General features: G+C 41.7%; 1 protein-coding gene across 1 annotated transcript in view; it reads right to left on the bottom strand.

The window, feature by feature from the left end:
• Positions 1 to 2,483: 2,483 nt before the first annotated feature.
• The window catches only part of CFAP61 (cilia and flagella associated protein 61), a 117,576-nt gene continuing 95,389 nt past the window's right edge, over positions 2,484 to 24,670 (bottom strand). Inside the window, exons 14-15 of the mRNA XM_027118089.1 lie at positions 4,726 to 4,803; positions 2,484 to 2,597 (exon numbers count right to left, since the gene is read on the bottom strand). Of these exons, the coding sequence (XP_026973890.1) occupies positions 4,788 to 4,803 (16 nt within the window). The 3' untranslated portion in view covers positions 2,484 to 2,597; positions 4,726 to 4,787. The remainder of the gene's footprint in view (positions 2,598 to 4,725; positions 4,804 to 24,670) is intronic.

Raw genomic sequence — 24,670 nt, 5'->3', positions numbered from 1 at the left:
AAAGTCACTGCTACTTCAGCTGGACGTCTGTTGATCAGATAAGTGTTTTAAAACAAAAGGATAAAACCGGAGAGTGGGGGAGTGGAGGGGGGAGGGGGCTGGACCAGATTACTCTGCTTTATATTAATACTAAATTGTGAGCTGGATTTATGCTTACTGAAACGGGCTACAATAAATCATGTTTTAGGTGAATGCTTTAAATATTAATTTTATCCAAGTTTTAGACTTGGCAGAGAAAACTGAACATGGTGATCTTTATTTCTTTCACATTTATGAACTCTTAGGGGTTTTGGCGAAACCCCTAAGCTTTGGGTATTTCAACTGTGTAAACCTCAAACTGTCAAACCAAAAATTTTTAATGAGACATTTACCGAATTTAACCTGGAAAGCAAAGAAAGTAAAACGGAACTGTAGCTGTAGTTTAATAAATGACGTGGTTTACACATGACTTATTTGTGGTTCTAAAAATAGCCCCTAGGCCTTTCTAAGAGCTTCTGGAAGGGATTTCTAAAATCCTTCACTATTGAACTTCACTGCCTGATTTTACACACTGAGAAAGAGAAGCCAGGGATCTCTAGCCAAAGCTGTGTTTTTAAGCCTGGAAGAGCTCTCAGTACATGTTCTGGCAGGAGGGTGTGGAGAAAACCGTCTTCATCGTGTCAGCCGAAAGCTCACTTGTACTGCAGTCAACTGGGGATGTATAGCAGAATTTGGAGATTCTTACCTGTACTATTTGGTATTGCTTCTTGCACTTATTTAAATGTACGTGTATAAATCAACTAGAGGTGCAGACAGAGAGGAAATCTGTTTCCAAGTGTGTTTCTATGTTATATATACAATAGCGCGTAACATGGTCCTAATTCCACACCATGGAGGGAAATACGTGAACACTCAATGAGTTCAGTTCAGGTCACCATTTTTTAGGATGCATGCAAAAGGACTTTCTACCAACTGGGCACTGGCAGGAAACACTGGGAATAAAAACTGAGAATGTAACATCACATCCTTAAAGGTCACCAAATTGGCACTTGGCCAAATGTGAAGTACAAAGAAATTGTGCAGGACCAGGATTTTCAGGCAAAACTGTTAAACTTCCCATGTCCCAGGTTCAAATCTGGGGCATTCACATTGCTGTAGGGCTGCATTTTGATAGGAAAAAAATCATCACTAGAGCATATTCTACATTCGCTACCTATCTTTTCCATGTTTTTTCTTCTTTCTCCTCCATTCCTTCTGTTTTTCCCCAAAAGGCATTTGTCAAATAAGATACATTGGTAAAATTACTGTTATGTGTATGTACCCATATACCTTAGATTGTTTTTAAGTTTAATAATTCAGAGCATTTAAAAAACCCACTTAGCTCACCATGGTAACTAAGAAGAAACGTGACAATGTCAGACTCTAGGCAGAGCCTAAGAAAGTTTTTGGTCACGAATGGGATCTTATGGGACAATTTCTACCTAGGGGGGGTAGAAATTTCTACCTGGGGGTTCAGTTCTCAACACCCCTCAAGTCTGCATCAACACTGTCAGTGACAGAGGGACCATCTTGCAGGAAAGAACTGCTTGGGGATCCAGCTCCAAGAAGCCCTTGCCTGTCAGCAAGCAGGACACTGCGTGTGAGCACGTGTGAGTGTGTGGGACCCTTCTACGTAACGGGGTTGCAGCTCTGAACAGGACAAACGGCTCCAGCTTTACGGCACAAGACAGAATGTGAGCGAGTGAGAAGTGCTATGAAGGAGACGGAAGCAGGATACACGGAAGCAGGAAGCAAGAGCTTGCTATCTGTGCACAGTATACATAATGTATACACAGTAGGCACGTGTTTGTTATAGAAGTATTGCTCTACGTAAGTACAAGTATTATGCAGACATAGTGGTATCTACTACATAAAGGCTACATCAATAACACATATCTCCACTTTTTATCCATCACTTTTATGGGGATGTTATACTGCTGTTTTGCAATACCGTGATAGCACACCAGTATTAAGGACTGAGCTAATTTATTCTATGGGTTCACTACTAGAACATTCTTTGCTTGAAGAACATCATAGGACATTTTGGCATTCACTAATTCACATGAGAAATAATTTGATTTTCACATCCCTTAGAGTGTTTTTCCGTAGCTTTCAGTGTCTGCTTTGTAGATATGGAAAAGCCAACAATTTGTTCTACTAATTATATGGGTTGTGATGGTTTCAGAAATTCAAAGCCTTCTGAGTTTTCACTGTAGTGTAAGAAAAGGACCAAACTCAATATGGCCATTTGAAATTCAGAGCCACATTACAATCAAAATACATGGAGTGAAGAAGAAATAAAATATGGCACACGACACAAATGACACCGTGACACAGATCTGCTGGAAAAGTGACTTAAGACATTCTTTTACCTTGCCTTCCTTGGCTCGCGGGTAAACAGGGTAGTAGAGACAGGACTTATATCCTAAACGGAGGATCTCCTTCAGAAAAAACTTGGTGTAGTGCTGAAAAATGGGGTTCAGGGCAAAGTGATACAGGTGGCCATGCTCTTCGCGCTGGTGGTGACTAAAGTATATGAAGTCTTCAATATTGTAGTGGGATCGTATGTACTCTATATCCTAAAAAGAGATGTGAGAAAGGACACCTAAGAAGGTTTTAAACAAACGGCATACGCTTTCTGAGAAACATCATTTAAAAATGACTTTAGGTACAATAATGAGAGACGAGTTTTTCCCTCCTATTATTTACTATCTTATTTTCATTGTTAATTTTTTTAAAGCTAAAACTTATGTTTCCTGAAAGTCACTTGTTTTGATGGCTTACTTCTGGAGGGTGGCTCAGAGCTTTGGGATTTGCTCCTCACAGCCGTGCTAAAAACCTGGAGAGCCTTGAGTCCCTGCTCATGGACAGCCTCCCAGTGGCCAGAGCAATGCAATGGAGAAGCAGATATACACTACCGTCAAAGACCCATGCCAACCATCCACACTGATAATCTCTCATTCATGACATGGAGAGACTTTTGGGGAAAACTGACGAATGCAAAAGACCAGTTAGAGAAACATACAACTCACTCCAGAGGAAACAGAGGTTATCCAGCAAATGGAGGAGAATTTTTTAAAAATTCTACTCAATGTCCTCAGAGATACCAAAAAAGGATCTCGCATAAAACATGACAAACAAGCTCCTACAAAAAAGGAACAATAAGAGAACAAGGAAGAGACTTGGAAGTTAAACACATGAACTCTGAAATTAAAATTCCAATAGAAGGCCTGGATAATAGACTAGATGTGGCTGAACAGTAAATTAGGAATCTGGAAGATAAAATCAAGAACAACTCCTAGAATGAAGAGTAAGAAGTACAAGAGATTAAAAAGTACAAGAAGAAAGGTAAAAGACAGTGAAGGGTCACTTCCATCCAAAAAGGAATGGAGAATAGAGAAAATGGAAGGGAAGAAATCATTAGTGAAATCAGAAGAAAGATGTTCCCAAGCTCAAAAGAGGCATAAGGTACTTCATAAGAATTTTTGGAATAAAAGGGAAAAACTAATTCTCAAGAGAGAAAGCAGACATACATACATTTATTTACATCAGACTGTATTTTATCCGTAACATTGGATACTGGAAGATAATGAGAGTAAAAACATCAACACTCTGATGAGAAATAATTTGCATATGAATTCTATTCACAGCTGAATGAGTGTTCAAGTGTGAGGACATATGAAAACTTGTATATGTGTGTGGACTCAGAGACCCTACCCTCTTCCACTCACTCTCCAAGAATTCTTAAAGATATATTGAATCAAAAGAGAAATGAATCCAAGAACAAGGATAGTTTGAACACATTAGAGAAATAAAGTCATATGAACATCTCCATAAATGCCGAAACACATTTAATAAAATTCAACACCCATGCTTAACAAAAACTTTTAGTAAATTAGAAATAGGAGAGAAGTTCCTTAACATGATAAGGGGTATCTTCCAGAAGCCATGTTGCCAGAAGGGAAGTCTCAATATTATAATTATCAGTTCTGCCTAAATTGTTCTGTAAAATCTACATAGGCACAAATAAATTCATAGTAAGTATTACAAGGTTTATCTGGAAAAGAAAACACCCAAGTTTAACCAAGAAACTTTAGGCAAAAAATATAAATAAGAGAAGACTTCCCCACCAGATACCAAAGCACGTGATAGTACAATAGATATCAACAAATAAATCCATGGAACAGAACAGAGAGTAAAAATAGACACAGACACATGGAAATTTAATAATATAAAGGCAGCATTTTAAATCAGTAGGGAAAGAATGGACTACTCAGTAATAAATACTTTGGAATAATTGGCTGTGCACTGGGACAAAATAAAATTAGATGTCCACTTACACACGCACGCACGCACACGATGCATGAAAATAAGTGCAAGGAAGAACGCTGGAAGGGATAAATGCCTAACTCTCAATAGTGGTAATCCTTTGGGGAGGGAGCTGGGACTTGTTTTTGGTGGTGGAAGGTTATTTGAATTTTTAGATGGTGAATGTTTTCAGGTACTCTTCGTAATATTTTAAACATTTTGAACCGAAAAAAAAATGGAGACTTGAAAGGCTGCCCAGTGGGATGCAAGCAGATCTACAGCCTTCAGAAAAAGAAGATATTCATCCTAAATAAGTAAAAATGAAACTTCAAAAGAGGCATTGTGTGCTAATTCACAAGAGGAAAAGGGAAGGGAAGTAGTATCCACTTCACAATTTACCATTTCATCTCTGATCACTGCAATGCCAACTACTTGTTCTGCAACTTCGGCTACAAATGCCTTCAGTGGTGTTCCATCCTGACAAGAGAAGCAGATATTTTAAGACCCTAAAAAATATTGCTATTAGTGTTTCCGTAAGCTGTCAATAAAGGGTTTCAACCGTGATCACATAACGACAATGATAAAGCCACCATCCTATCACCACTTACCTCTGTGCCAGGTAATAGGTTAAATGCCCTCTTTGTATGCGTTTAACCCTCACTTCAACCCCTCTGAAGTAAGTATTACCATTACATCTCTACTTCATTTAAGAGAAAATAAGGCCTGGGAGGCTGCCTTGCCAAGATCTCCAGCTGGTACGGGATGGATCTATTGATTCGAACCACATTCCTTTGACTGGGTATCTGTTTTCTTTAGCATGACATCAGTGGTTCTCAAACACTGTCATCCCAGGCCCCCTGGTCCTGAGGATGATAAAGAGCTTTGGTTCACGTATGTAATGTCTACCACTATTTTCTATATTAGAAATTAAAACTGAGAAAATTTTGAATTCTTTGATTAATTTTTGTTGAATTTATTAATTAAAGCACATGTTTTAGTTTGATAAAAAATATTTAGAGAGAAGAGTAGCACTGTTTCATATTTTTGCAAATCTCTTGAATATCTGGCTCAATGGAAGATGGCTGGATTCTCACACCTACTTCCGTATTGTATTCAATCTGTTGTAACATGTTATTTTGGTTGAAATATATGCAAAAAAAATCTGTCTTCACAAAGACACGTAGTTGGAAAAGGGAGAAGTATTTAAATAATATTTTCAGATAATTATGGATATTCTCCTTTGATGCGCCACCAAAACTCAACATGTAGTAAGTAGTCTTTTAAAGATAAGTTGCAATGTGGCTCTGAAGCCATGTCAGTGACCTTTGTATACCCTACTACATTAAAATGTGTCGGTCTCTTTTGCACTTTGAATCTTTTACCCATGCATGATTTTTGTAACATCGTGTACTGTCTATCTGGAAAATATTGATTCACCAAGCTGATGCAGATTTTCCAAACGTTGACCTATTTCATTACAAAATATCAAAACATTGCGTGTGGTAATATCACCGCCAGTCTCACCAGAAAAAGTTTTTTTAAGTTTTGGGAAGCTGTCAAGCTCATGATGGCAGATACTGACTTTCTAAAGTCTAATTTTTTCTTGAAAGCGTGGACTTTATCATGGGGGAACACATGCTGTCAGTTGTTTCTTTGGAGTGACACTCTCACCTCACTCATTTTTAAGAAAAAGTCTGCCAACTCCCCAGGACTGAATTACCATATTTTGTCTGCCAGCTGTTCTGTGACAACGGTGCTGCTTCAACCTGCAATTCAAACAACTGCAGAAACATTTTTCTTGAAACAACCAATATACTTCAGCCTGCAGCCAAGAGCAGTATGCGCACGTCTCATTTTGCTACACAGAATACTGCAAATACATGTACTCAAGGGCTAAGACTTAGTAAGTTAATGTTTACAGCTTCAAGGGAAACTGGCTTTCCCTTTTGTTTGAATTTTAATTAAAATGTCTATGGAGATAGTTGCAGATTCACCAGCAGTTGTAAAAAACAATACAGAGAGATTCCTTCTACACTTTGCCCAGTATCCCATAATGGTAACTTTTGCAAAACACTAGTATCATATGACAAGCAGGGAACCCACACTGATGCCATTTCGTGTGCGCGCGCCCATGTGTGTGCGTATTAAGATCTATGCAATTTTATCCCCTGTGTAGGTTCATATGTCCACCACTGCAGTCAAGATACCGAACAGTTCCAACACAAGGATTTCGTGGGTTGCCTATTATACCACACCTATTTGCCTCCTGCCCCACTTCCATCCTTAACCCTGGCAACAAATGATCTGTTCTCTAGTTCTAAAATGTTGTCATTTCAAAAATGTCATATAAGTGAAATCATACAGTATGTAACCTCTAGGGACTGGCTTATTTTTCCATTTAGCATAATTCTCTGGACATCCACCCAAGCTGATGTATGAATCAACAGTGCATTCCTGAATAGTATGGAGGGTCCCTAAAAAACTAAAAGTAGAACTACCATATGATCCAGCAATCCCACTTCTGGGCATATATCCAGAAAAGATGAAAACTCTAATTTGAAAACATACATTCACCCCGATGTTCATAGCAGCACTATTGACAATAGCCACGACATGGAAGCAATCTAAATGTCCACCAACAGATGAATGGATAAAGAAGATGTGGTACGTATATACAATGGAATATTACTCAGCCATAAAAAAGAATGAAATTTTGCCATTTGCAGCAACATGGATGGACCTAGAGATTACCATAGTAAGTGAAGTAAATCAGAGAAAGACAAATACCATATGATATCACTTATTTGTGGAATCTAAAAAAAAATGATACAAATGAACTTATTTACAAAACAGAAACAGACTCACAGACATAGAAAACAATCTTATGGTTACCAAAGGGGAAAGGGGAGGGAGGGATAAATTAAGAGTCTGGGATTAACAGATACACACTACTTACTATATATAAAATATATAAACAACAAGGACTGACTGTATAGATACACATATATTTATCTGAATCACTTTGCTGTACCTGAAACTAACACAACATTATAAATCAACTATACTTAAACAAACAAACAAAAAAACTGGTGCATCCCTTTGCACTGCTGAGCACTATTCCATGGCATGGAATTGCCACAGCTCACCCTACCCATTCCCCTGCTGGAGGACATCTGGGCTGATTCCAGCTGCTATGAACATTTGTGACCAAGTCTTCATTTCTCTGCGATAAATGCTCAGAGATAACTGTTGCATTTTTTATTTTTTTTTAAGAAACAGCCAAAATGTTCTCCAGAGCAGGGGTACCATTTCACATTCCCACCAGCAGCATAGGAATGATCCAATTTCCCCGCACCTTCGCCACACCTGAGTGGTGTCACTCTTCTTTGTTTTAGCCATTCTCCTGGTGCACAGTGACATCCCGTTGTGGATTTTCTGTTCCTGTTGTTGCTGTGAGTGCATCGCAGCAAACTCGAAGGCCACTGGGAAGTTTGGTGACACTGCTTCAATCCACACTGAGGTCCCTGAGGTCTTGCCCACCATTGCCTTTCCGCTGAATATCAATTCAGTGGAAAAGGAAAATAATTTCTTACTCTTATTTTGAGCATAGTTTTTACCTCATAGACTCCCTGCATGTGTCTTGGAGACCCCTGTGTCAGCGAGCCAGGAGGGAAGGAACAAACAAAAAAAGAAACAAAGACAAACCAAAACAAACAAAAAAAACATGTGCTGGAGGGAAGTTTTACTTTAATTCAATGCCTTTATAAATATTAAACATCTCACCACGTTTAGTGTTTGTTGTCTCCCTCTTGATGAGTTTAAAATTAACTGAGAGGTTTATCCAAAAGAGCCCATAACTGGGAACTCGCCAGATGACCCCAGAGGCGGAATGAAGAAATACATTGAGGTATATTCATGCAATGAAGTATCAATACTTTACAGCACAATGTGGATGAATCTCACAATCATTGCTGAGCAAAAGAGGCTAGATGTCAAAAACACACTGTATGATCCCTTTAAATAAAGCTCAAAAGCCAGGCATCTATGATCTTAGAAGTCAAGGTGGTACTAACTGGGGGAAGAGTGACTAAATGAGAGCTTGAAAGGGACTTCCAGTGGGCTGGGGTCAGTCTGTTTCCTGAAACAGGCGCTCGTTATGTGGCGTATTCAAACTGTGAAAGCCATCAAACTTTTTATTGATTAAACTTTTTAATATAATTCATCAAGAAGTAATTAAGCATTCCCTAGCTACATGCATTGTTCCATGTCTGGTGAAGTTAACTGGCCTGGTCCTTAAGAAAGCAGCGATGATGTAAGGACCACTGCTAGCTTGCCCTCTGCAATGGCAAAAGTACAGTACAGTTACTGTACTAGAAAGAGAACCCAGCATTGGTCATACAGGATCTTCCCAGCCAATCCGATCCTTGAGGATGCAGCCAGCGTCCTCAAGGGTATGGACAGACCCATCACCCAGAAGGGCAAAATGGGGTGCTGCTGGGATGGGCACCAGGCACCCCAAGGATCCACTAACCTTGGTCAGATTTGCCTATTCCAAGCACTGAGATCTAATTTTGTTATATTTGTCTAGATCAAGTTCAAATTTTCTAGCCCCGTGATAAGAATTTAGGGCATCTGATCAGCCCTCATAGGGCAACTAGTGAGAAGAACAGCCCCACTTCCTTAAACCTCAGTTTCCTTGTTCTTTTCTTCTCCCTCCCACCTTCCAACCCCACCTCCGCCGCTCCCCACCACACGATTCTCCAACTAGGCCCAAGGAAACTTCTGGGTTGAACGTACATGAGTCATAATGGTCCCAAAACATGAGGAAAAGAAGCCAGTCTGGTCATAGCAGGTACTTACAGGGTCCCTGCGAGCCTCGTTGTACTGCTGTAAATCTTCCAATATGCTTTTACTCAGCATGAGGGTGCTGACAAGATTTTCAACACCAGGAGTATCCGAGAGAGTGGCTAATCTTATTTTAATGGTCCTGGGTAAGGAGAGACACATTTTCTTTTTCAGGTTAACGTACTAAAATATGTATTCCGTCCTCCACCCAAATGGAGACAGAATTGTAACAGATCACACTTATACAAAATAATATCTGGTAAAATATTTTTTATATAACATTGGGGTTTGATTAACTACAAAAGTAATTCTTCATTCTAGAAAACCTGGAAAACACACATTTTAAAAAGTGCAAAGATTGTAAATCAACTATACTTCAGTTTTTTTAAATTTTAAAATAATTTAAAAATAAAAATTTAAAAAAGAGAAAGAAGAACAAAGAAAACCCAAAGTCAGCAGAAGGAAGGAAATCATAAAGATCAGAGCAGAAATAAGTGAAATAGAAATGAAGAAAACAATAGCAAATATCAATAAAACTAAAAGTTTGTTCTTTGAGAAGATAAAACTGATAAACCTTTAGCTATACTCATCAAGAAAAAAAGGGAGAGGACTCAAATCAATAAAATTATAAATGAAAAAGGAGAAATCACAACTGACACCGCAGAAATACAAAGGATTATAAGAGACTACTACAAACGATTATATGCCAATAAAATGGACAACCTGGAAGAAATGGACAAATTCTTGGAAAGGTACAATTTTCCAAGACTGAACCAGGAAGAATTAGAAAATAGAAGCCGAACTATCACAACTAATGAAACTGAAACTGTGATTAAAACTCTTCTTAAAACTCTTCTTAAAACTCTTCTTAAAACTCTTCCAACAGGGCTTCCCTGGTGGCGCAGTGGTTGAGAGTCCGCCTGCCGACTCAGGGGACACAGGTTCGTGCCCCGGTCCGGGAAGATCCCACATGCCGCGGAGCAGCTGGGCCCGTGAGCCATGGCTGCTGAGCCTGCGCATCCGGAGCCTGTACTCCACAATGGGAGAGGCCACAACAGTGACAGGCCCACGTACCACAAAAAACAAACAAAAAAACAAACAAAAAAATCTTCCAGCAAACAAAAGCCCAGGACCAGATGGCTTCACAGAATAATTCTATCAAACATTTAGAGAAGAGCTAAAATCCATCCTTCCCAAATTCTTCCCAAAAATTGCAGAGGGAGGAACACTCCCAAATTTGTTCTACAAAGCCACCATCACCCTGATACCAAAACCAGACAAAGATATCACAAAAAATGAAAATTACAGGTCAATATCACTGATGAATATAGATGCAAAAATCGTGAACAGAATACTAGCAAACAGAATCCAACAACACATTAAAAGGATCATACACCATGATCAAGTGGGATTTATCCCAGGAATGCAACGATTCTTCAATATATGCAAACCAACCAACATGATACACAATATTATCAAATTAAGGAATAAAACCATATGATCATCTAAATAGACAAGGAAAAAGCTTTTGACAAAATACAACACCCATTTATGATAACAACTCTCCAGAAAATGGGCATAGAGGGAATCTACCTCAACATAATAAAGGCCATATATGACAAACCCACAGCAAACATCATACTCAATGGTGAAAAACTGAAAGCATTTCCACTAAGATCAGGAACAGCACAAGGCTGTCTACTCTTGCCACTCTTATTCAACATAGTTTTGGAAGTCCTAGCCACGGAAATCAGAGAAGAAAAAGAAATAAAAGGAATACAAATTGGAAAAGAAGAAGTAAAGCTGTCACTGTTTGCAGATGACATGATACTATACATAGAAAATCCTAAAGATGCCATTATAAAACTATTAGAATTAATCAACGAAATTTGGTAAGGTTGTGGGATACAAAGTTAATGCACAGAAATCTCTTGCATTGCTATACACTAACAATGAAAAATCAGAAAGAGAAATTAAGGAAACAATCCCATTTACCACTGCAAAAAAAAAAAAAAAAAAAAAAAAAAATAAAGGAAAAAACCCCATTTACCACTGAAAAAAAAAAAAAAAAAAGAATAAAATACCTAGGAATAACCGACCTAAGGAGGCAAAAGACTTGTACTCAGAAAACTATAAAAAACTGATGAAAGAAATCTGAGATGATATAAACAGATGGAGAAATATGCCATATTCTTGGATTGGAAGAATCAATATTGTGGAAATGACTATACTACCCATAGCAATCTACAGATTCAATGCAATCCCTACTAAACTACCAATGGCATTCTTCACAGAATTAGAACAAAAAATTTTACAATTTGTATGGAAACACAAAAGACCCCAAATAGCCAAAACAATCTTGAGAAAGAAAAACGGAGCTGGAGGAATCACGCTCCCCAACTTTAAACTATACTACAAAGCTACAGTAATCAAGACAGTATGGTACTGGCACAAAAACAGAAATATAGATCAATGGTATGGGACAGAAAGCCCAGAGATAAACCCATGCACATATGGTCACCGAATTTATGACTAAGGAGGCAAGAACATACAATGGAGAAAAGACAGCCTCTTCAATAAGTAGTGCTGGGAAAACTGGACAACTACGTGTAAAAGAATGAAATTAGAACGCTACCTAACACCATACACAAAAATAAACTCCAAATGGATTAAAGACCTAAATGTAAGACCAGAGACTATAAAACTGTTAGAGGAAAACATAGGAAAAACACTCTTTGACATAAATTACAGCAAGATCTTTTTTGACCCACCTCCTAGAGTAATGAAAATAAAAACAAAAATAAAAAAATGGAACCTAATTAAACTTAAAAGCTTTGCACAGCAAAGGAAACCATAAGCAAGACGAAAAGACAGCCCTAAGAATGGGAGAAAATATTTGCAAATGAAGCAATGAACAAAGGATTAATCTCCAAAATATACAAACAGCTCATGGAGCTCAGTATCAAAAAAAAAACCCAATTAATAAATGGGTGGAAGACCTAAATAGACATTTCACCAAAGAAGACATACAGATGGCCAAGAGGCACATGAAAAGATGCTCAACATCACTTAGTTATTAGAGAAATGCAAATCAAAACTACAATGAGGTATCACCTCACACCAGTCAGAATGGCCATCATCAAAAAATCTACAAACAATAAATGCTGGAGAGGGTGTGGAGAAAAGGGAACCCTTTTGCACTGTTGGTGGGAATGTAAATTGGTATAGCCACTATGGAGAACAGTATGGAGGTTCCTTAAAAATCTAAAACTAGAACTACCATATGACCCAGCAATCCCACTACTGGACATACACCCTAAGAAAACCATAATTCAAAAGGACACATGTACCCCAGTGTTCATTGCAGCACTATTTACAATAGCCAGGACATGAAACAACCTAAATGTCCAATGATAGATGAATGGATAAAGAAGATGTGGTACATATATACAATGGAGTATTACTCAGCCATATAAAGGAAAAAAGTCGGGTGATTTGTAGAGATGTGGATAGACCTAGAGACGGCCATACAGAGTGAAGTAAGCCAGAAAGAGAACAACAAATATTGTATATTAACGCATATACGTGGAATCTAGAAAAATGGTACAGATGAACCTATTTGTAGGGCAGGAATACAGATGTAGACGTAGAGAACAGACATGTGGACACAGTGGGGAAGCAGGGGGGGACGAATTGGGAGATTAGGTTTGACATAAATACACTACCATGTGTAAAATAGATAGCTAGTGGGAACCTGCTGTACGGTGCAGGGAGCTCAGCTTGGTGCTCTGTGACAACCTAGATGGGTGGGAGGGAGGTCTAATAGGGAGGGGATATAGGTATACACATAGCTGATTCATTTCATTGTACAGGAGAAACTAACACAACATTGTAAAGCAATTTTATTACAATTAAAAAAAATAAAATTAAAAATAATTTTAAAAGTACAAAGAATAAGGTGAAAAAAATCACTGATTATACCCATTAACCAGACAACACAATGTCACACTTTAAATCTATTTAATTTAAAATGTTCAGCACCATGCTTTATGTCATATTTACATTGTACATAAAGCCAAATTCTTCCCCCAGTTTTCAAAGTATGTTAAGAAGTTAAAAAAATTACACTGAACCCAGGCGGGCTTCATGAGTCTCAAAATCCTTACTAATTTTATTTTTGATTTCGTGTTTTTACGTGAAGTCAAGTAGGACAGTGGAGCACGTCCGGGGCTTGGAGCCTTGGTTCACACGTGGTACCCACCTCGCACCAGCACCCGTGATGGTTTCTCCCCCATCTGTACCTTGCCCCTGGCACCTCCCCGACCCTGCCCTGTGACTGCTGCCACCCTCTGCCAGGGGTGACGACTGGGTTGCATCGGGGAGCCCCATGTTGAACCATCCCGCTCCACCCTCACTGGGGTCCTGGACACGGGCATGGGGAGGATCGAGGTCAGGTGTGTGCTCCTGGAGTCTAATCAGAGCAGGGTGGTGGCTGTCCTCACCCAGGGTCCCCACCCAGGGCAGGCAGTGTTCGGCAGGCAACTCAGTGTGGAACTCTAGCCCACCCCGTGCCCAGGTATGTAGGGCATGCCGGTGCCTGTTTGCCACGGGATGGAGCCGTGGGCCTATGTGAGGGGGAGATGACCTCTCCACCTTAGGCTGGAGTCCCACATTTTCGTTTTGTAATGGGCCCTGCATACGATGCAGGGTTCATATAATGCATGCTCTCCAGTCATTGGGGTGTTATTACCAAATAGAGCAGGGCTACTCCTCCTACTATTAATAAAGTGAAATACTCTAACCTACTTAGCTTTCACTTGAGGTGAAAATTTGTGCTTACATTTTAGTGCATGCTTCCGTTCTGTGGACAATGCGGCATATTTGCCAAGAACAATCTACATCTATAATTAACTGATAGAAAGATGATCAATTTACTATCACCTTAATAATACAAATAGTATGAGCAATTTTTAAATGTAAGGTAAGAACTTGATTCTGATATGGCCACCTTATGCCAAAATCTAGTTCAGATGAATTAAAGATATAAATGTAAAAAACAAGACCACAAAAGTACTAGGAAAATACCCAAGGGAATTAAGACCATATGTTCACAGGAAACCTCGTTTGTGAATGTTCGTAGCAACATTATCCATAATAGTTCCCCAAATGGAAAGAACCCAAATGTTCATCAACTTCTGAAGGGATAAACAATACGTGGTCTATCCATACACTGGAATATTATTCAGCCACAAAAGGGAATGAAGTACTGACACAGGCTACAGCAGGGATGGACCTTGAAAAGTGAAAGAAGGCCACATAGTTTCATTCCATTTATATGAAATGCCCACAATAGGCAAGTGTATAGAGACAGGATGTAGATTAGCTGCTGGGGGCTGGGGGGGACAAGGGGACAGGGGTGACTGCAGCATGGGTAAGGGGTATCCTTTGGGGTGATGAATTGAGAATGTACTAAAAACAACAGAACTGTACACTCTGAGTGGGTGAATTGTATAGTGTGAATTATACCTCAATAAAGCAGTTACAAAATACACATATATACAATACCAAAGAAAGATGAAGGGAAAAGGACGGGGGAATGGCAATGAAGAGTCAAAAGAATAAGCTGGGGCAGCACATAATACCAGGTAAGTTAGACCCCAAGGCAAAAAGCATTATGAGGAAAAGAGGGTCTTTAACTATAAAAGTAAAAGTTCACTAGGAAGATATAACAATATCAAATCTGTAGATATCTAACAATATAATTTCAGAATACTGAATTAAAAAACTGACATAACTATGACAAGAATAAGACGAATTCCACCATCATATTGCTAGAGTTGGGGACACTTTGCTCACAAATTGGTATCGGGCAAAAGATTTAAAACACTGTTGAAGATCTGGATAAAGTTAATCTAAAGGATCTTGCTTCTCCCAAATGAAAACACCTGGCCCTCTACCCGTCATCTCGCTTTTACCATCCCGGAGCCTCTGGCAGCTTAGTCAATGGCTGCTCCATCCTTCCTGTGGTTCAGGCCCAAACCCTTGGCTTAGTCTTGGTTCTCTTTCTTGCACGCCTCACTTCCCGGCAGCACGTCAGCTGGCTCACCCTGAAAATGCGCCCACAACCCAACCACTTCTCATGACCTTGGACGCTGGCGCAGCCACCAGTACCTCTTGCCTGGGCTGTTGCAGCAGCACCTTGATGGGTCTTCCTCACTCCCGCCTCTGCCGCCCGACACTCATCCTCAACAAAGCAGGTAGAGTGACGCTTACAAAATGCTAAGTCAGTACTTCCCTGGTGGTGCAGTGGTTAAGAACCCGCCTGCCAAGGCAGGGGACATGGGTTCGGTCCCTGGTCTGGGAAGATCCCACATGTCGTGGAGCAGCTAAGCCCGTGCGCCACCACTACTGAGCCTCTGCTCTAGAGCCTGCGAACCACAACTACTGAGCCCGTGCGCCACAACTACTGAAGGCCACACACCCCAGAGCCCGCGAGCTGCAACTACTGAAGCCTGTGAGCTCTAGGGCCTGCATGCCACAACTACTGAGCCTGCGTGCTGCAACTATAGAAGCCCATGTGCCTAGAACCCGTGGTCCACAACAAGAGAAGCCACCGTAATGAGAAGCCCATGCACTGCAATGAAGAGTAGCCCCCGCTTGCCGCAACTAGAGAAAGCCCCAGGGCAGCAACGAAGACCCAACGCAGGCAAAAAAAATAAATAACTAAAAAGCTAAGTCAATCATACCACTCTTCTACTCAAATCTCAGTAAATGCAGGGTTTTTAAGCTCTTTCATGCCAAGGACCCCTCTCAGAAAAGTGTTTTTAAATGCACAAAATAAAATATGTAGGATTACTCTCCATGGCCTCATTAAACGACATGACTCAGCAGTGATCTAATAATCTCCATACTTTTGCTGTATAAATGAGCATAGGCCTTAAGCAACATTTGCAGATATCTGCAAATCCCATGATATGACAGGATAGGAAAATACCTGTTGTTTCAATGGAAGAGAAAGTTACAGGTGCTACTGATACTATTGTGGTTGGTTGCCTACTTTTACAATGGAAGGAAATGCTAGATTTTAGTTAAGCCTTAATAAAAATAAAGATGCGGTTTTCTCCTGAATTATCCCCGTGGACCAAGGTTAAGGGCCTCAGCAATGATTCCCAAAGTCCTAAGATGGCTGAGCACCCCTCCTCTGACTCATCTCGTATTTTTCTCCATAGTACTTCCTACCTTCTATTTATTTTGTTCATTGCTTGTCCCCTCTCACTAAAGTAAAACTTCATGAGGATAAGAATTTGGGTCTGTTTGCTCACTGCTGCCTCCCCTTGGCCAGACCAACACCTGGCACATAGTAGGTGCTCAAGCAACATCTGTTGAATTATACAGCTTGCAGATAGACGGCCAGAGCATTTCCCCCAGGCTTCTGTGCATGACAAATGCTTCAACTGAGTTATTAAGAGTGTTGGGGGAGCCACTGTGCTGGCCTTTGCTCTCAGGGTTGTGGGCATCGTCCCCCTCCACCCTACCCTCCCCAAGCCAGGCTCACAGCTCAGACCACATCATGGTCCACTCTGAAAGCCCAGGGCTCTTCGAGCGCACAGCAGTGCTCACATGTTCAAAGGGAAAGGGGCCATTTTACTGCCAAGTATCACAAAAACTCAAACGTTATTTCGTTAGTTTGTACTTGAAAATCTACTGTCGATTAGGGAACACAACCATTTTGTGTTATATTGTGAAGCTCTCACCTCTGCTACTTACATTTGCCAAAGAAGAGTATTTCACAATTTACATGAAAGTTCCTGGACTTTCAGGGGAGGACTGAGCAGCAGCGGCATGTCTGTGCCCTGCTCTAAGGCCATGCCGTCCAGTCTGGAGGCCACAAGCCACACGTGGCTGCTGAGCGTTGAAAGGTAGCATCTCTGAATTCAGATGTGCTGTCCATGCAAGATACCCACTCTGCAGACTTGGCCCCAAACGAGAATGCAGACAATCTCATTGATACTTTTTTATACTGATTATACTTGAAAGCAATAATATTTTGACTACAAAGCGTTAACTGATAAATATTACAATTAGTTTTGCCTACTTCTCTTTGATTTTTAAATTACTGAGGCTATTAGAACACTTAAAATCACATACTCTGCGGCTCACTCTGTAGTTCTATTGGAAAAGCCTGCTCTCTATTGCTTCGTGTTTGCCTCTGAACGCTATTTTTCAATTGTTTTCTGCTTAGCTCAAAAAGCAGAATGTAGTTTTGCTCCACAAGTGACCTCTTCACCAGGGCTCTAAGGCAAGTGGCTGGTATGGATACGACCTGCTTACACATCGGGAGCCTGTTAGTTCTGCTTTTACCAGGAATAAGATGATGAGGACCTAGAGACGGCAAAAGGGAAACTGTGGCAATAGGTATGCGTCCTAATTGCTTTTATGTGGCAATTGACAGGAGCACCCAGAAAAAGAGAAAAATTAATATGCATAAGAAACAGATCTTCAATTAAAATGCATGCCTTAAAAATCAACGATTCGAGCGGCTTTATTGAGAATGACTCAGTCAGTCATTCTGACTCAGTCAGCCAGACGCTGACTCAACATTCGCTCGTGCCCAGCATGTCCTGGGTGTTGGGAACAAGACAGTCCACAAGGCCTGCCCTCGTGGAGCTGATCTACTATTGATTCCAGAACTATCTTCAGAGAAGTAATTCTGAAATCCCTTCAAATTTTAAATGATGAGAATGAGGTTAGAAATGGACGGGTGTTACGCAGACCTCAGTCTGTGCTTTAGCCATAGCGGGCCTCTGGAAAAATAAAATGACTTCAAAAGAAAGTTGTAGCACAAACTAACTCAACATTGTAAAGCAATTATACTCCAATAAAGATGTTTAAAAAAAAAGTTGTAAGGATGCTTAGTATTTTATTCTCAACATGTGTGATCCTTAATTAAAATGAAATTTTCTTGAATATACATGAATGTCACACACATGCACACACCAAAAGGAGACTGCATTTACTGTCAAACTATCGAGCAGCTATCTTTATTTCTTGCCATACTTTCAGATAAATCATAAAGATTAAGAATAGTCAATTGAGGGTTTACAAAATGATGTCAAGACCTTCTGTGGAATGAACTTTTAATGTGCTAAATAGATATCCAAAGAGACAAAGTCCATTCTGATGTTTACGTATCAGAACTGGGGCCTGGCGGGGCTGAAACAGATGGCGCGCCCACCAGATATACCTAAACGTGGTCCCACTTTCATCTCTCCACAAGTTTGGAATGAGGAGTTTCTGATATTCATTCTTTCATTATAACCTCTATACTGAGCCCCTTCCCCTGTCCCAACACCAGGTGCGGAACCAGGAAGGAAACCACGCCCCCAGCTCCCACCTGTTATACAGGTCGCCTTGCACGACCTTCCTGGAAATGAACACGTGCTCAGTCGCCAGGATGGTTTAGCCATTCTTTCCTCAAGGGCTCACACGTGGTTCTAAAGCCACCTTGAATCAGAGAGGCACTTTGCTGTGGCTGTCCTCATCCATCCACAGGGCTTCCTCCAGCCACAGAAAAAGCAAGGTCTCCTGAGGGGTCCTGCGTGGGGCTCCCATGTTTCCTGACCCTTCCCCGTGGTCCTTCACCTCCCCACGGCACTACTGTCTCACACGTCCTCCCTCTGATATGCTTGGATGCCTGGGGAAATCTAGCCTCTCCAGGAAGAAATGATGTCGCCCTTGCCCACTGGTCCCTTCTTGGGTCTGGAAAGTTTTGATTCCCAGGAGTTTTTCTTCTCCTGCTTTTGGCAGACTCTGGCCTCAAAGGTCAGAATTTATAGCATTTAATCAGACTACATGCATAACAAAACAGAAAATCACACATAAAAATAGAAGGGAAAAGATTTAACAGTTGATTTTTCGACCCTAAGTTGTGAACGAATGCATGATTTTAGACACCTAGCAGTCTATGTGTGTATCGTCCCTCGGCCTTGCAGAATATAGGGCAATTTTTTGATGCCAGTAAATTAAAACTAAATGATGGAAAGAATAAAAAGTAATTTGAGTCTTTCTGAATTCCAAAGGAGTGATCTATGTAACAGAAACATAAAATAATTCGACAGCCATCAGCATTTCAGTTTAATCCGAACAACAAAACAAAACAATAACCACAAAATAAAGTTTCTCTTGCCTTCTCTTCAAGAAAGCTGATTAAAAGCACCAGAAAGACTGATATCCCTAAAACACCCTCCGTGACAACATGAGCCCAAAATAGGTATAACGGTGACGTCCTAGAAAAAGGTGACAACCAGGCATGAGTGAGTCACCCACGGAAAAACACATAAAACAAAAATACTGAGGGAAGGAAACATTTAAAAGCCAACTACCTAAGGGCATTTTTATTTGCTGAGCAAAGTTGACAATTGGTGGTATGACTCAACTTAGCTGTCAATATTTATTCACAGAAAATCATTTCTGGCACAGTAAATATCAGTTGGATGAGTAAGTTCTAAACATAGTCCCCTAAATTAAAAACGGCAAATTTCAGAAAAACATGGTTTGGAAGGGCAGGAAGATGGAATAAGTGGCTGGTTCACCCAAATGTGTCCTCTGCTCATGAATAAAGAAGGAGGAGAGCCGGGGTGATAATGAAGGACGGGCAGCAGAAGGAAAAGGAAAGAGGTTCTTGTACCACACTCCAGCCTCAGGTTACATGCGGAAACATCCCAGAGATCACTCAGTGAAGTACCGTGTTAAAAAGCATTTAGTTTATGCACATTCCAAATGAAAGCTAACATAAATATTGAGAACCGTCCTCTCAAAGACCAGCAGCCATAAAGGAAACGAGAGGGGCCCTAGTGTGGAATCTGTTGACGAGAGAGGTGGCATTGCTAGCGACTGCGTTAGTGATTCGTCCCCGTGCTCAGCAGCATGGCCAAAGGGCAGGTGACAGACACAAATATAACTTCCCAAGGGAAGAGGAATGCGATCGGGTGGGAGACCAGGACACGAGGTCATGAAATTTAGAGTAACCAAACTTAAGGGCATGAACGATCCATCCCAAATGTCAAGAGAAGTGAAACAAAAACAACGGAAGAACATGATATATTTTAAAGCCACGGCAGGAAAAGCGTGGGTGTGGAGGGCCGTGCCCACCTGGCTGTTCTCCTGCCTCCTTCCCCCCCACCCCACCGCGCACCTGCATCTCTCATCCCTCTTCGCGGCCACCCTCACGCTTACACACACTGTATCTTCTCGCTCTTCTTTCTTTATGTCTTTCTCTTCCACCTGGAGTGCAGGCATCATAAGGGCGAGGGTTTTTGTCGGTTTGGGTCACTTTTGCTTCCCCAGCACCTAGGATGGGGGCGGGCACACCCTGCACACTCAACGTCAAGAACGGGGTGAATGAGGGGGGCATGGGCCTGGGGCCTCTGGGAAAGAAAGCCCACCTGCTGCCAGCTCCCCCCTGTGGTGATCACAGGTGTCAGCCATCAGGCCGACATGAGGGACGCCAACTTCACGCTGGGGGACACGGGGGAAGCAGAGTGGACACGGAAAGAAGCCAGGACCCCGAAGGTTCAAACCCCAAAGCCCTGCCCATCTCCAGACCTCCCAGCTATGGAGGCCAATGACTGCCCTATGGCTGAAGCCATTCTGAGTTGGGGTTTCTTTTATTTCCAACTGAAAACATTTCCACTGATATTCTAAGTTTTAAAATTTCAAAAGATGGTTTTAGAAGAACTCCTGTTGTGAGAAGCATGTTTATGAAAAGGCAAGAATTAGATGCAATGTACAGCACAGGGAATATAGCCAATATTTTATAACTTTTATGGAATATAATCTATAAAAATATTGAATCACTATGTTGTATACCTGATACTAATGTAATATTGTAAGTCACCTATACTTCAATTTTAAAAAAAGAATTAGAAAAAGATAAGAGAAATTAAAGCATTACTTTGTATTAGATAAAAATCCACAAGACTGCCATTGTTCAAATATTCTTATAAAATCTAGCCCAGGGGTCTCTTTATGCAGTATAGAAGGGCCTTAAGAGCTCAACAGGAACTTGATTTAGATTCTTTCCAATACCAGAGTCTCTGGAGGGTTGCAGCCTTAAAGACAATGAAGGCTGACAGTGAAGGCAGACAACGAAGGAAAACAATGCCTTTCCAGGCGGACATTTGATTTTCCTCCCGGGTGCAGAGTGGGGTTTGGCAGCGCGCGGACTTCCGAGCCCGCTAGCGGCGCCTGCCTCCCGGGTGGGACCCGCCATAACCCGACTGCAACCGGCTCTGCTTAATTTACTCCACGGAAGGCCGCACGTGGGAACCGGCCACCTGCCTCCAGTGCAGGCTGGGGAAGAGAAGAGGCCTCGGGCCTCGCACCCTGACCCTGGGTACCGTGGGCTTGCGCCTTAGACGCAAGGTTGTCACTTTCAGCACCAAGTCTGTCAGGTAGACGGCAGTCCAGCCGCCCACTAGTGCCGCCACCACCAGCTGCATCCCGGCCTTGGTGGAGGCAGCAGAGGGAAGGCGAGCCCCAGCCAGCCCACTGCAGCAGCACCTATAGCCCCAGTGTTTGGTGTTCTGGATTTCTGACCTCCATAGCTCCTTTTTTTCTTAGTCATTAAGACACCTGTACTGTCTACTAAAAATCACATTGATTGGCAGAGCTTCAAGATGGCGGAAGAGTAAAACGTGGAGATCGCCTTCCTCCCCACAAATACACCAGAAGTACATCTACACGTGGAACAACTCCTACAGAACACCTACTGGATGCTGGCAGAAGACCTCAGACTTCCCAAAAGGCAAGAAACTCCCCACGTACCTGGGTAGGGCAAAATAAAAAAGAAAAAACAGAGACAAAAGAATAGGGACGGGACCTGCATCAGTGGGAGGGAGCCATGAAGGAGGATAGGTTTCCACCCACTAGGAAGCCCCTTCGCGTGCGGAGACTGCGGGTGGCGGAGGGGAAAGCTTCGGAACCGCGGAGGAGTGCACAGCGACAGGGGTGCGGAGGGCAAAGCAGGAAGATTCCGGCACAGAGAATCGGTGCCGACCAACACTCACCAGCCCGAGAGGCCTGTCTGCTCACCCGCCGGGGCGGGCGGGGCTGGGAGTGGAGGCTTGGGCTTCGGTCGGAGCGCAGGGAGAGGACTGGGGTTGGCGGCATGAACACAGCCTGAAGGGGGCGAGTGCACCACGTCTAGCCGGGAGGGGGTCCGGGAAAAAGTCTAGAGCTACCGAAGAGGCAAGAGACTTTTTCTTGCCTCTTTGTTTCCTGGTGCGCGAGGAGAGGGGATTAAGAGCGCTGCTTAAAGGACAACTTCCCTGGGAGAACGCACGGCACGCCTCAGGCTGATGCAACATCACGTAGGCCTCTGCCGCCGCAGGCTCGCCCCGCATCCGCACCCCTCCCTCCCCGCGGCCTGAGTGAGCCAGAGCCCCCGAAGCAGCTGCTCCTTTAACCCCGTCCTGTCTGAGCGAAGAAGAGACGGCCTCAGGCGACCTACACGCAGAGGTGAGTCCAAATCCAAGCTGAACCCCAGGAGCTGTGCGAACAAAGAAGAGAAAGGGAAATCTCTCCCAGCAGCCTCAGGAGCAGCGGATTAAATCCCCACAGTCAACTTGATGTACCTTGCATCTGTGGAATACCTGAATAGACAACAAATCATCCCAAATTGAGGTGGTGGAATTTGGGAGCAACGATATATATATATTTTTTTACCTTTTTCTCTTTTTGTGACCGTGAATGTGTATGCTCTGTGTGTGATTTTGTTTGTATAGCTTTGCTTTTAGCATTTGTCCTAGGGTTCTCTCTGTCCGTTTTTTTTGTTTTTGTTTTTTCCTAGTATAGTTTTTAACACCTGTTATCATTGGTGGATTTTTTTGGTTTTGTTGCTCTCTTCTTTCTTTCTTTTTTTAAATTTTTTATTACTTAAAAAAATTTTTTTAATAATTATTTTTTATTTCAGTAACTTTATTTTATTTTACTTTATTTTATCTTCTTCTTTCTTTCTTTCTTTTTTTTCTCCCTTTTATTTTGAGCCGTGTGGATGACAGGCTTTTGGTGCTCCAGCCAGGCGTCAGGGCTGTGCCTCTGAGGTGGGAGAGCCAAGTTCAGGACACTGGTCCACAAGAGATCTCCCAGCTCCACGTAATAACAAACGGCGAAAATCTCCCAGAGATCTCCATCTCAACACCAACAACCAGCTTCACTCAATGACCAGAAAGCTACAGTGCTGGACACCCTATGCCAAACAACTACCAAGACAGGAACACAACCCCATCCATTAGCAGAGAGGCTGCCTAAAATCACAATAAGGCCACAGACACCCCAAAACACACGACCAGACGTGGACCTGCCCACCAGAAAGACAAGATCCAGCTTCATCCACCAGAACACAGGCACTAGTCCCCTCCACCAGGAAGCCTACACAACCCACTGAACTAACCTTAGCCACTGGGGACAGGCACCAAAAACAACAGGAACTACGAACCTGCAGCCTGCGGAAAGGAGACCCCAAACACAGTAGGTTAAGCAAAATGAGAAGACAGAGAAACACACAGCAGATGAAGGAGCAAGGTAAAAACCCACCAGACCTAACAAATGAAGAGGAAATAGGCAGTCTACCTGAAAAAGGAATTCAGAATAATGATAATAAAGATAATCCAAAATCTTGGAAATAGAATGGAGAAAACACAAGAAACGTTTAACAAGGACCTAGAAGAACTAAAGAGCAAACGAACATAGATGAACAACACAATAAATGAAATTAAAAATTCTCTAGAAGGAATCAATAGCAGAATAACTGAGGCAGAAGAACGGATAAGTGACCTGGAAGATAAAATAGTGGAAATAACTACTGCAGAGCAGAATAAAGAAAAAAGAATGAGAAGAATTGAGGACAGTCTAAGAGACCTCTGGGACAACATTAAACACACCAACATTTGAATTATAGGGGTCCCAGAAGAAAAAGAGAAAAAGAAAGGGACTGAGAAAATATTTGAAGAGATTATAGTTGAAAACTTCCCTAATATGGGAAAGGAAATAGTTTATCAAGTACAGGAAGCACAGAAAGTCCCATACAAGATAAATCCAAGGAGAAACATGCCAGGACACATATTAATCAAACTATCAAAAATTAAATACAAAGAAAAAATATTAAAAGCAGCAAGGGAAAAACAACAAATAACATACAAGGGAATCCCCATAAGGTTAACAGCTGATCTTTCAGCAGAAACTCTGCAAGCCAGAAGGGACTGGCAGGACATATTTAGAGAGATGAAGGAGAAAAACCTATGACCAAGATTACGCTACCCAGCAAGGATCTCATTCACATTTGATGGAGAAATTAAAACCTTTACAGACAAGCACAAGCTGAGAGAGTTCAGCACCACCAAACCAGCTTTACAAAAAATGCTAAAGGAACTTCTCCAGGCAGGAAACACAAGAGAAGGAAAAGACCTACAATAACAAACCCAGAACAATTAAGAAAATG

This window comes from Aethalodelphis obliquidens, unplaced genomic scaffold (genome assembly GCF_003676395.1).
Source record: "Aethalodelphis obliquidens isolate GAN/ISIS:26980383/991018 unplaced genomic scaffold, ASM367639v1 scaffold18, whole genome shotgun sequence".
NCBI lineage: Eukaryota > Metazoa > Chordata > Mammalia > Artiodactyla > Delphinidae > Aethalodelphis > Aethalodelphis obliquidens.
Note: the sequence above shows the minus strand (reverse complement) of the source record. Positions and strands in the feature narration are given on the sequence as shown.